General features: G+C 38.2%; 1 protein-coding gene across 6 annotated transcripts in view; it reads right to left on the bottom strand.

The window, feature by feature from the left end:
• The window catches only part of stk11ip (serine/threonine kinase 11 interacting protein), a 46,296-nt gene that overhangs the window by 5,360 nt on the left and 26,774 nt on the right, over positions 1-14,162 (bottom strand). For 2 of the 6 annotated variants that reach the window (XM_035952148.2, XM_023278792.3), the window contains 4 exons: positions 12,969-13,150; positions 4,089-4,173; positions 2,869-2,951; positions 747-946 (listed from right to left, as the gene is read on the bottom strand). In XM_035952148.2, coding sequence (XP_035808041.1) covers positions 747-946; positions 2,869-2,951; positions 4,089-4,173; positions 12,969-13,150 — 550 coding nt within the window. The other 4 variants (XM_035952149.2, XM_023278794.3, XM_035952151.2 and 1 more) reach the window with 3 other exon arrangements.

Raw genomic sequence — 14,162 nt, 5'->3', positions numbered from 1 at the left:
GGACAGGATTTGGCGGTCTTCCTTCACCTCAAGGAAGAGGGACACTCATTTCAGGACACCAGTGTTCAGATTTTGGACAGGGAGGACAGATGGTTTGAGAGAGGCGTGAAAGAAGCCATCCATGTCAAAGTGGAGAAGCCATCTCTGAACAGGGGGGTGGTCTGCGACATCATCTTTCGCCATTTTACAATCAGGTCCTTTCAAAACTCCCCAAAAGAACTACTCAGCAGAATGACTCAGGTGAGGTGGCTCATGCTAACGACCACCATTAGCATACGAGGGCTCGGTGAAACTCGCATTTCAACGACCCCCTTTGTCACTCCCTGGCTCCCAACGACCATCGTTGAGGAGTCAGGTGGGCCTTGGCAATGGTCGTCGGAATGTGAATAACACTGACCACACCTCACAGAGGTTATAAGCTGAGGCAACATCAACCACCACCAGAACTGAAGAAGCCTCTTGGACGAAGGGTGAAACATCTTCAAGGAACCTTCTTAAAGTCCAGTTGGATTGATTTAAATAACTTTGGATATTTATGAGCTGACAGAAGCAAGGGTGATATGAAAAAAGGAGACCAGTATGGAATCAAATAAGCTGCAGTGACCCTGGATTTTCTCTGCTTAAGTGGAAGAATATAACTCAGTGGCAGCTGTGGTTTTGTCTCCAGTAGAGGTAGCAGAAGCAAGTAGAGTGACATCAAAAAAATTTCCTTTTTAGTTTCAGCCCTCTAAGGAAATGCTACTAACCTCATCGTAAAGCTTAATATCCATCCTGCACTCGTTGGAGGGCCACAGGAGAATTGAGCTTACACAGCTGATTGGGAGAGTTTCTAAAACAGTGACGCTACTGCTGCATGGTTCCTGGTTTTTCCTCCATTGGTGATCCTCTTGAAGCAGGTAGAGGGTCTCTCGAGTCACCAGAACCGTCAGTGGCATCCAAATGTCCTCTAAAGGAAGAATATAAAAACATGAGTAGATTCACTGTATTCAGACTAGTTTAAACCTTTTATTCTGTGAATTTTCACTTGTGACTTACAACCTAAATCGTTAGGCTCACCGTTTTGAGATTTTAAACTCTGATCTAGTACTACAGCCAACAATAATAACTCACTGATGTTAAAAGTTTTACAAACCACCTTTCATCTACAAGTTTTGGTTTCATGTCAGAAAGCTCCATATTCGGAGTAACAAGTAGAAAAAAAGGCAGATTGAGACATGTTAAAATGCTGGCACTTGAAATTCCATGTACATGCACAGCTGTGTGTAGCCTGCAGCCACCTTGGCTTTAAAAGTGTCTGTTGTAGTACAGACAACAAGGCATTCAGCAGCAGCAGCAGCAGCACATAGGTACTAATCACCTAGCTAATTCAAAACAGAAGATTTGTCTCATTTTATAATAGAAACTGGTCACATGGATTGCCTGCCGGCACCTCATGTCAGCTGCCCTCCACAAATCACATCCTGTCTATATTTTCCACTTCCTGCCAAACCTGCTTTTATCATTTGGGAAATACAACCTGGCATCTTTTTTCATTTATAATTCTCACCTTGAGCACATCCAGGCATTTTCGCTTCCTTACTGCTGATTAATATCATAGCTAATGATGCAGTTTCTTCTACTTTTTCTCTAGTCTATAAGACAAACTACTTAAGTAGAAATATCATTCTACACAAACCACACCAGGGGCCTGTACTACAAAGGAAGTTCAATATACCGAGATATCTTTTTGTTGAAAAGCTGGCAAATGCTGCTGTGTGAATGTGTACGTTAACAGAATGATCAGCATCATTGTGAGATCATTATGGCAAGAGCAGTTCTGACTATAAATACAACAATGCTATCCATTAACCTGAACCATAAAACCTGCTAGCAGATTTGGAAACCTTGTCTACCAGTCATCAGGCCAGAAAACGAAAAAACTGTTGGATCTTCACATTCCCAACAGACTTTAAACTATTCATCTGTGACCTGCCATACCTACAACCTAACTAAATTGAACCTTAAAATCACGACCTTTCATCAAAACCATTTTATTCTGCATGTCTCTCTTAAAATTTTGCCAAAAATTGACCATTCACTTTTACTAGATTACCCCCCCCCCCCCCCAAAAAAAAAAAAGAAAAAAAGAAAATTCTGTGCTCCTTGGTGTAACCATGAAGCCATAGTTGGCAGTCATGTGACAAAAATTCTTGTCTTTCAGCTGTAAGCCTGGTGTTAAATGTCTTGGTAGCAAAGAAATACCAAATATGAAAACATAATTCAAACTCTTAAGTAGGCTTACTACAAATCTTATAAGGTCATCGAGTACAAGGCTATAGATTTTTATCAGTCTCAGTTTTTGGATTTAAAATGATAGAAAGGCCTACAGAACAATGAAATGGTTGCATATGGAACACTGGAATGGTTGCATATAGAACAATGAAATGGCTTAGATTTTTTTGCAGCTCTGTAACGTCTCGCTGTCCACAAAGTGACCTTCTTGGCATCATTTAGGAATGGTGAACATAATTTTCTAAGTGAACTGTCCAGTCAGTGGGCGTTGCTTTTACATGCCTATTATCTTGAACATAACCTGCTCTGAAGCAGATCCACATATTGCTCGATAGTAGAGGCCACTGCCTAAAGTGATATATACAGATGGTGGCATAATTTCGATGTAATTAGCTTTAACAATATCAAGCATTGCAGCTTCAAATGTTTTTTCTACACAACATTTTGCGTCTTGAAATCTCCTTTCTTTAAACAAGTGAACATGTTGAAAATGAGACTCAGAAAGAAGAGAGAGAAAGAAAGCTGATTCATCAACTGGCAAAGAAAGCAAAAGCAAAGATTGGACTGAATATAGAGTTCCCAAACACGATATGTCACCTTGCAGGATAAAAGCCAAAATGTAGAAGAACTGCAGCTGTCCATCCTCCATATCTGCCTGGATGTCTTCACACACTAGTGGCCTAACAGATAAAAACAAAACAAATGTAGGAAATCATACATATCCACACATAGAATGCAAAAATCTCCTATCACACCTAACAGATCAAAACAAATCAGGTGTGAGAATACTACACAGAAACACAAATAGAGAGCAAAATATCACATCTAAACTGATGTTTGGTTAAAAGCCCAGATAAGATAACTGAGTTTTGGGTGTTTGTGGCTGGCAGGTGCTGCTGTTGCAGAAAGACATGCTTCAACATCATGGGGTAAATTTCACAGTAACTGTGAAGCATAGGGGGCTAATTGACATAATAATGGCTACCGGGAATTTTATTGTGCAAATGATGGAAGTGTGCTCTGGGAATGTGGTTAGCTGCACAGGAAGTGGCTGCTTTGTTTATATTTTTTTGCATTAGTGAGCTCTGGAATCTGTTGTCTGAGTATAAATGACAAATTAAGAGATTTAAGGCATTATTATGTGTTTGTACCTGGATATGGCAATCCACGCTGTACAAAAAACCTTGCCTATTTTAATTCAGAGTGAATTTCTTTCCACATTAATTGGCATTTTTTAAAATTTCTGCTTGTTGGATAAAACATCTCTGTCAGGTTTTCCTAACTGATTCTGACTAAAATGTTTCATTACTCACAGCATGTTTTTTGCATATTGTGCAGGTTTATAGAAAATTTTTGTACTTTGTACCACATTTCTTTTGATGAGAACCTAATAGAAGGTACTACCTTCTGTGTCAGAGAGAAAAACATACAAACAAAAGGTGCTGAAAAACTACTGGTAGTGGTAACAAACTACACAAGGCGACATGCATGTTTCAGGATTTCCAAGGCAACACATGCTACAAATTAAGATGTGGTTTACCAGCTAATTTAGTGGGGCCATTATACAAAATGAAGTCCAAAAAATGCTGATTGTAATCAAGTAAAGATGTGTCAGAAATGTGCAGTGTTAGAACTTCTATCGCCATAACTTGCTTTAACCTACACCACCCAACCACATACTAATGTGAACAACACTATTCAGACCACATCTTTCAGTATCAACACAAATAAAATCAAAGATGTCTGCTGTTTTCTCACTGCAATCCAGTGGGTTCTCCCTCAACAGAGTCAGCATACACAGTCTGTGTGAAGCATACCAGAGGTGGTGCTGGGGGGTGAGTCTTGTCGTAGAGATGGACTTCAGCTTGCTATCTGATTTGTGAGCCATCTCACGTACAATTCCTGAAGAAATAAAAACAAAAAAGAACTAAAATCAGTTGAGGTTGAGTGTGAAGATTGTGCCATTTAGTCCACATTTTTCCCCCTAGGTGCTGAGCCAAATGCAACTGGACTTGATTTAGACTGTTGAAGGTATTTCTGCCTCTTCAAAATGCTTCTTCAGTTAACTATGAAATAATCACCAACAATTAGTTGATTATTAGCAGCTTCTCAAAGGAGTACTGGCTGATTTTGTTGGTTTTATATAATGCAGTGGTGGTTGTATATAATATAGATTCTTTACTTAAGTAAAAGCACAAATGCAGAAATCTAAAAATACTCTATCACAAGTAAAAGTCCGATTGTAAAATGTATTTTAAGTATTAGAATAAATGATACATTATTATGTTTACTGAAGCATCTGTACATCAGCAGCATGATACTGTTGTAGCCACTGTAGATAGAGCTAGTTTGAATTACTTAAATACATACATATATATACAAAGTTCTATATATATAGAGGAACAGCAGATAAATCTGAGGGCTCAACAGACAATTAATTAGAAGAAGGAAGAGAATACCCAAATCTGTTTCCAGATTTTGGACTTTTTCTCTAATCTTTGATTTTTGGTGAGGTATTGGGTCACTGGAACATTTACTGAAATGCAACCATGTGAGAAGTTAAGGGGGAAAAATCTCTGTTTGGTGGAGCTGTTAACAACTCATAGACATCTGACTAGACACTGCTGTTTTGTAAGGTCAGAAGCCAAAAAGGTTGGAAACTAGCGGTTTAATTTTTAACTATGTGGTGTCTTAAAATTAAATCCATTCTTTAAAATTTTTATCTTAAATGTAACTGAAACTGTTAGATAAATGTACTAGAGTAGAAAGTGCAATATTTCCCTGTTCAAATAGAGTGAAGCTATGAAGGAGAGATAAACTCGAGTAAAGTGCAAGTACCTTAAAACTGCACTTGAGTAAATGTGGACAATAAAACTGCCTATTGTGAGATTTTGGATTTTTGGGTGGAGAAAATCTGAAGATGTCCGCTTGTACTCCAGTATGTTTTGGTCAGTATTTTTCATTATTTTTTGCAAGCAAATGATGTACTAAAGAATCACAGAAATGATCATCATATTAACTGATTTGAATACTCATTAATGGCAGCTCTAAAACAAACTTCATAGTCCCATTTCTTTGGTCCAGACCTTCATATTTATTTATTTATTTTATTTAGCATTTATTTAACCAGGTTAGTCCCACTGAGATCAGAGATCTCCTTTACAAGGGAGACCTGGCCAAGAGGGCAGCAGCATAGTCACATTAAAAACTGTAAACAATAGATAAAATTAACAACATTAAAACTTGCTCACACAAAACACTTGCACACAGACGAGGTAGACTGTAAGGATTTCACCAGAACTTTAAACTCAATCAGTGTAACAAGGGCTTGAAGTTTAAGTTCAGATTGTAATTTATTACAAGCATCAGCTGCAGAAAACCAAATGCTTTCTTGCCCAGTTCAGATCTTACTTTGGGGACGACAAACTGCAGAATATCCATAGATCGGCAATTGAGACTTCCATGTTTCCTTGTTAAAAGTCAAGACAAACAGGAAGGAACAATACCCAGAATGGTTCTGTAAATAAACACATACCAATGACTGAGACGTCGGGCACTTAAAGATGTCCAGTTAACTTTAGAATAGAGCTCCCAATGGTGAATAAGGGGACCACATCTAATGATGAATCTCAGCGCCCCATGGTACACACTATCCAGCATGCTAAGACAACTAGCAGAAGCCTTCATATACAACACATCTCCATAGTCAATAACAGGCAAAAGGGTGTTTCTACCAATTTCTGTTTCAAACAAAAGTGAAAGCAAGTCTTGTTTCTGTAATAAAACCCTAATAAGAGTTACAGTTTTTTTTTTTTTAACCATATACCGAATGTGCTTCTTAAAAGACAAATGGTTGTGAATTGAAAATCCTAGACATTTAAAAGTAGATACCAACTCTATTTGTTGACCATTTCTTGTAAAAACTTTTTCCAGACTGGCTGATCTGGCAGTTTTTGAAGTAGTAAAAAACATACATTTTGTTTTGTCTGCATTTAAAACAAGTTGCAGGTGACAAAGTTGTTCCTGTACTCTATCAAACACAAGCAGTAAATACTGAAAAGCCTCAGCAGGTGTGGGTGCTGCACAGTATATGACAGTCTATCAAGTCAATCCAGTGACATCTGACGAAAATATTTTCACCAGAAATCCCACGTTGCAAAGAATTTGTTGATCTTGCAGAGTACCACTCATTCACACTCAAATGAATAAAAGCTTGCACATAAAACACAAAAAACTCACATCTCAGGTACTGACACAGAACTGATTTGGCTCCCATCTTGGATGGTTCATAGAAAAGTCAATTGTGCTTGCTTTGTATTTTCTCAGTTTTGCATCCCTAATGAAGCATTTTAGGCAATATCTATCTACCAATATTCAAAACGGACTCCAAAACCAAAACATGTAAGGAAGGGGAAAGGATTAAGACCCTTAATGCTTATCTGTCAACCAAAATTGATTAGAAAACTATTCCTTGTGAAAATTACACATCCCACTTGAGAAGCGCTGTAGTTGAGCCTTTTGCTCACTAAACACATGGGAAACTGACCAGCTCTGTGCAACTGTTCAAACAGGAGCTGTCAAACATCTCTCTGCACACTTTCATGAGACATTTGGGATGAAGGTAAAGACTTTAGGGTTGTGTGCATTTATCAGGGAGGCACATATTCAGGGGGAATCAATGAAGTCAAAACTGCCTGACTGAATTACCTGAATTAGACTGAAAACAAAATCTACCTACAAATTTTTGAAAGACATAGCAAAGATGCCCTAAGTAAGTTACGCCCAAAGATTCATGGAAAGAGGTCTATGCACAAAAGCCAAATTCAATCCCAGATTTATGCTATTGTAACTAATAAAAAAGCAAAAGGTCTCTGGTTGCAAGTGTAATATTTCAGCGCCATTGATTCAGAGGCTGAGAAAATGTTGGGAACACAATCCGCTGGGTCACACTCACAGTAATGAATTGTGATGTGTCATTGAGTGCAACAACAAAACAGGGAAAAGAGGGTATCTGTAGTGTGACTTCACAGTTCAGTCTGAATAGATAGGACTACAAACAGGTTTTAAGGGACACTGAGGAGGAGAGGAGAAGAAAAGGAACAATACTGCGTTAAAAGTCTAGGGAAATAAGATGATGGCAAACAGCTTGACCTTATTAATACTCTTGTGAAGAGGAACACGTGATGAGAAGAAATTCTCATAAGTATCACATTTTTCCAGAGTCAAAAATGACTTGTATACCAAGACATGAGTCTGCAGGTGAGTAAATTGGCAAAAGATGTGTACACTTTAATAGGCTCATTTATTTATGTTTCAGTTGTTTTCTAGAAAATGCATAGTAGTAGAACTTATTGTTGAAATTGTCTTGCTTTTATTTATTTTTTTCTTACAGTATCTGGAATATAACTTTTGGTTCAGGTTTCTAAGGAATCTATACAGATATGTTTCTTACAAATTTACTTAATAGAAACATACTTTTCTGCATTTTCTCTGTGTAACAGACTATTTGAATTTTAACAACCATTTGAAAGATGTTACTAAATCTGCCTACTACCAACTGAAGAATATTGCTAGAATCAAGGGTTTCCTGTCTGGAGAAGACAAAGAGAAACTTGTTCATGCATTTATTTTCAGTAGGTTAAAGGTTGTAAATGGTGTCTTAACAAGAAATCGATCAAGCAGTTGCAGCTGATCCAGAACGCTGCTGCCAGAGTCCTAACTAACACCAGGAAACTGGACCATATTACACCGGTCCTCAAATCCTCATACTGGCATCCTGTTAGTCAAAGGATATAGTTCAAAATCTTACTCCTGGTCTACCAAGCACTGAATGGCCTTGGACCAAAAGACACATCATGGACTTATTAGCTTCATATAAAGCATCCAGAGTCCTCAGGTCATCAGGGACAGGTTTACTGTGTGTTCCCAGAATTAGGACCATAAATAGTAAAGCAGCATTCAGCTACTATGCTCCTCACCTATGGAACAAACTTCCTGAACACCTGAGGTCTGCTCAAACTGTCAGACCTTTTAAATTAGGCCTGAAAACATGGTGCTTCCAGGTCAATGGTCAATCTATTTTCTTGTCTTTTAATGCATTTTTATGATCTTAATGTCAACTTTTATGTTTTATTTCTATGATTTTAATGCATGTCTACCTTTAAATCATTTTTCTGAATGTATTTCTTTGCCATTGTAAAGCACTTTGAATTGTCTTGTATATGAATTGTGGTATACAAATAAACTTGCCTTTCCTTTAACACATATTTTTCTATAAAAACATCAGCAGAATCTTCCTCTTCTTGTTGGCTAGCATATTAAGGTTGGTAGCATGTGCTAAAGAACACACAGAGAACATAGAGCTAGCAGACAGTGAGGAAATTTTCACACGTGTGCTGGGTTAGATTAGCATACCCCAACTTTAAGAAAACAATAAAGGTTCCCAAAATACATCATTTTTAAATTGGTTTGTGGCTTGGTCATGTTGTGCCACAGACACATTTTAGTCACTATGCATTAAGCAAGCATTATGATTCATTAGTCAGTTCAATTTGACACAAGAAAGTTAGTTTAAATGCTCCTTGGTCATAAACAAGCATATTTGTTTACATTAAAGCCCTTTTGAGACTTGTGCTCCTTTTTGTTTGTCAAATGGCACCTAAATGTGTTAGCTTTATGTCTTAATAAACTCCCGGGTTCCTTTTTGGTGAAAGTGGGATTGGAAAACTTAGTATCTTGAAACCATTAACATTTTCGTACCACTTTCAGCGCACCACTACAAGTCTGAGCCGCATAGTACTAGGAAGGTACAAGCGACATACTTCAAGTTGCGTAGAGCAATTTGGGGAAGGCTTTTTTGACCTTACAGCAACAATATTGTTCCAAAAGTCCTCAGGAGATACAATGTGAGCGTCAGAAAAGCCCTGTCTCATTCATTTTACTCTACAATTTTATATCTAACGCAAACTGAAATGTCCATTAAGAAAAAAAAAACAAAAAAAAACAAAAACCGATTAAAACAGTTCTGATTAACTAGATAGCTAGACTCTTCTCTTCTGTGGTTCCCCAGTAGTGGAACAAGCTGCAAAACTCTGTTCAATCTCCAGAGTCCCTCTCAGTCTTTAGGGTAAGACTAAAAACCCAGCTCTTTACGGAAAAACTTAACACTTCACAGACTGCAAAAAAAAAAAAAAAAAAAATCCTATTACATCTGCACTCCCTGTTGACACCATGGTCCTATTATCACACTTGAATTTGTTTCATGGCACTTACCCAGGTTGTTTTCTCCTGAGTAGATCCTTTCTTGTGCTGTATCTACTCTCTCCCTTTAGCAGATGCTTTTATCCAAAGCAAAGTACATCTGTACTGCTAAAGGAAACTGTAGAATTGTAGAACATGAATCGCCAATATAAACACTGCCAGTCAAAACTTTTCGAACATCCCAAATTCTCCAGTTTTTTATGGGAAATTATGCATGTTAATGTCTCATTGTACTCTGAAATGAAAGCATAGAACAAATAAATAAATGAAATTTAAAAAATCAATTTGAAAACCAAAATGTATTCTAAACTTTTGGCTCATCAACGTAGCCACCTTTGGCAGATATAACAGCAGAACACACTCGTGGCATTCTTTCCACAATGGAAATCAAATCTTCTTCAGAAAGTTCTTCCCAGCTCTGTTGCAGAAGTTCACTCTTACTAAATCTCCTGCAGCACAGTTTGAGTAAAACAATAACAAATACATTCCTCAAAGTGAGAGAAAACAACAGGTGAACAAGATCCCAGAGGCCTGTGTTACCTATCAGAATTCAATAAAGTTGTGTCAGACTTGGTTGGAGAAAGAAGCTCCAAACTGCAGAAAACTATCCCTCTTATAACCACATCCTATTTGTCTCTTCCAGCTAACAAGTCCATCATCATTCCAGTTGTGGTTTTAAATTTTGTCAACATGATAGGAGCCAGTTTGGAAGATAGATTTTGTTATGCTTTAGCTTTTCTTCTACTTCTGACAGTATATTACAACAGCTGTGTTTGGGCTAATTTGGTATTAGGAACAGAGAGTTTGGCAAACGAAATCTGGAATCATTTCGGCGACAAAGAATATAACACAGTAAATGATCTGTTTATTAATTTAGACAGAAAGAAAGAGGTCTCATTGAAGAGATAGAAACTTACAGAAAGAGGAAAAGAAAGAAAAGAAAAGCAGGTTTTGGATAAAAAGGGAAATGTGTCTAAAATGATACATGATGCTGGTTAGTCAAAAGAAAAAAATATGACTTTGATCATTAACAGTCATATAAAAGACTAGTACTTCGGAGATTTTATTTCTGACTTTTGTCAAAGGCATTTTAGGGCATTCTCACCTTTATTGGATAGTTGCAGAAGAGAGAGACAGGGAATGTGGGGAGAGGCAAAGAGGAGAATGACATACGTGGAGGGTTCAGGTTGGCTGGGAATTGAACCAGAGACTCACTTCTATACACCCTAACCAGTCAGCTGTAAGGTCACCCCAAAAAATGACTTTGAGAACTGACACTCCTTTGAGAAAACAAAGAGGTGGCCTATTAAAAAAATGCGTTAAGAGTCAGCCTCTTCCTCTTACAACAATGTGTAAAAAGACCTGAAATTGCTGAAGTCAATACCTCTTGGTGATTTTCAGTTCTTCTCTCTACAACAGTCTTGTAGAGACAACTGAGAGTGATTTCTTTTAGACCCCGGATGATCAAAATGCTGTATTTTTTTTTTTTTTTTTTTTTTAACATTGTTAACATGTCCATGTAGTGTGATTTCATATGCTGGAAGATATATCCTGAACCATATAAGTAGTGAACACTATAGCAGAGCATTTCCAACTGCTGTGTATCAATGACAGTCTCAAGAACACAGTTTTCATACGCAACAAATCTAAGACCCCGTCAACTTGATGGGTGGATCTTTTTGAATCAACATCCTTTACATTTTCCAGTTGGAACATCCATCCATTATTTATACACCTCTTTATCCTCATTAGGGTCGCGGAGGGGCTGGAACCTATCCCAGCTAACTTGGGGCGAAGGCAGGGGACACCCTGGAGAGGTCGCCAGTCTGTTGCAGGGCTACATATACAAACAAACAATCACATTCGCATTTACACCTACGGGCAATTTAGAATAATCAATTAACCTCAACATTTTTTGGACTGTGGGAGGAAGCCGGACTACCCGGAGAAAACTCATGCATGCACAGGGAGAACATGCAAACTCCATGCAGAAAGATCCTGGGGAAGCTGGGACGCGAGCCAGGGATCTTCTAGTTGTAAGACGAAAGTGCTACTCACCACGCCATCGTGCAGCCCCAGTTGGCACATGTATAGCTAAATTAGTCCAGTATTACAACTTGTCATTGTGTTGTGTTAGAAGTTTTACAGAGTTTGAGTGGAACTGAAGGGAAGCTGGTGTGCCCGACCTGTTGTGAACTGTGGAGAGAGGAATGGGGACTTCAAAGGTCTGCGCAATCTTGAGGGAGCAACTGTGCAGAGTTACATAAAAGCCATTTTAAGGCAGGACGGGATTCAATTTTAATTGTGTTTTAATGGAATTTTATGTAATTTTGCAAACAGTAGGTTTTGCAATTTAGTTTTAATTTTTATTCTTTTAAGGCCAATTCATTCTATCCACTTCTGCATGTCCGCATGCATCTTCACAGGACGCACGACATAATTTTGCCTATTGCAGTTTAAACAAAACAGCAGCATGCCTGCTGTCCATTTTCAAAGTCTGCATCAGTCATTGTCTTTTACGTTTTATGTTGTACTTTACACGATTTTTGCTTCCTATGTGAAGCATTTGAGGTCAGTGCAGTTGGTTTGAAATGTAACGTTTTTCCGTTTTCTTTACTTTGGATTATGTCACAGTTGTCTGTATATATAAAATAATGTTTTATGCTTTTTAAGTATATAAAACATTGAAAAACTAAATTTTCTTTTAAAAACCTATGAAAGAATAGAAGATGATGTATGAAACACCAGAGTAACAGTTTTTCCATGTTCATTTCACTTGACCGTGAGAATTTAAAGCTCACAGGACAGAGATGCAGTCACACAGCAGTGAAAAGTGAAGTTGTCATCAGCACAAAATTTAATTTCAACGTTTTGCTTGCCTTTGTTCAGTATTAAAATGTAGAACTATACACTTGAACTGGGCTGCAATATTTTTCGACACATGCCAAGATGTTTGCCTGTTTTTTCCAAATATTTATGGGCTGGCAATTGTCAAATTCATTTTCCATATTTTTCCAGACATTCCAAACCCGAAAAGGAGCCCCCATTTAGTTAAAGGTTTTCCTCTCAGCCTCTGGTCCTTCCTTGCAGACAAGTTAGTCTGGGCAGGATGTGCTCAGTCTGTGTGAATCCAATACTGAGCGGAATGGTGCAGAAATTTGCGTCATGTAGCTCACATATGGTGTAGTATTAGTTTTTGAGGAGAGTAGGTTGGGTCTCTGAATCTGTGGCAGAAAGCTTGTCAGAGGAACATGTTGTTCCAGTACCTGCCTCGGGGATTCAACTCTACAAGTTTCTATAATTAGTCCATGGGGCTCAGAGCAAAGTGTTGAAACCAGTGTAGCCAGTGGGTAATAAATGAACTATGTGGGAGTTCGGCTCTGACTATACTCACAAAACTTGCATCCATTAAACAGAAACAATTTTTTTCTTCTTACCTGTCAACAAGCCAAAGAAGCGCTTGCAGCGTACACTGTCTCTCACGAGTAGGGTGTAGGCCACACCGCTGTCTCCATACTCCATGTGGATGCTCTGAGAGCCCAGCCCCACCTCCAGGTAGCTCAGTTCCATGATTGGGTAGCTGTCCTTCTTCTGAAGCCAATCAGTAAGCTGGACTCTGCTGGGAGGAAAGAGCGTGATGCATCAAAATGTGCAGAAAATGTACTGTCCCGGTAAGATGGATTAAATAGTTTACTTGATCTCTGATACCTGGAGGCATCACTGTGAGAACAACACCGAAAAATTTGTTCAAGTCATACTTTACACATGGCAATAACCTAAAACACTACCTCAATGTTAAAGTGAAAAGGTTAAATCTGTAATAATTGTCTGGGTTCTTGCACTGTGCAAAAAGCAAGAAAATTCAGCTAATATGCTCTACATCAAAGTAACTTCAAATAAATTTTCTAATGCTCATGTCTGAGGGAAGTCGATCCAGCTTGGATGGTTGAGAACATTTTCATTTATGTGACAGAGGAGAGAAAAAGATGAAAGGAACTAAAGCAAGCAGAGGGAGAAAAGATTCCAGACACTTTGAGGTCAATGTGTTTTCAAGATGTGACCCAGAAACCTGGGTAGGTTATGCAACATTATTCACATCCTAAACAGAGTTTTTCACCAACAGAAAAAGTCATTATTGTTAACGGCAGTGTGGCCCCCTCTTTTGAATCACTCCATCAGTATTACTCTTTTAATAAATGGGTTGTCTCAATACCTAGATTAGCGTTTTCTTTTTATCTGGCAATTAAGAAATTAATTACGGATGTTTTTACTTTTACGTTTCGACTGCGTCTGCAGTCTTCCTCAGAAGTGTCACCCATTGTGTTGATGACGTCTTTTATCAGGTGATCGGACTGACAATCAGACCAACATACTACATCTAATTCTGTTGACCCACACCCACCTTACTAAAATAGCCAATAGCTGCCAATTCCTTTGTCAAAATAATTATACTGGATTTGTGGTATGAAAGCCTATGAATATTTACCAAAGTCATGGTCCAGTATGTGTGGTCTGGGTCATGTGATACCAGCCATGAAAGTCCTTACTTTGCCACCTGAAGTCATCATTGTCAAGGCAGATCTATATATACACACACACAAACACAATGGACAAGACTCTTTGGTGCATTC

Source organism: Amphiprion ocellaris, chromosome 24 (assembly GCF_022539595.1).
Source record: "Amphiprion ocellaris isolate individual 3 ecotype Okinawa chromosome 24, ASM2253959v1, whole genome shotgun sequence".
Lineage (NCBI taxonomy): Eukaryota > Metazoa > Chordata > Actinopteri > Pomacentridae > Amphiprion > Amphiprion ocellaris.
The sequence above is the reverse complement of the archived record's forward strand: the minus strand, read 5'-3'. Positions and strand labels throughout refer to the sequence as shown.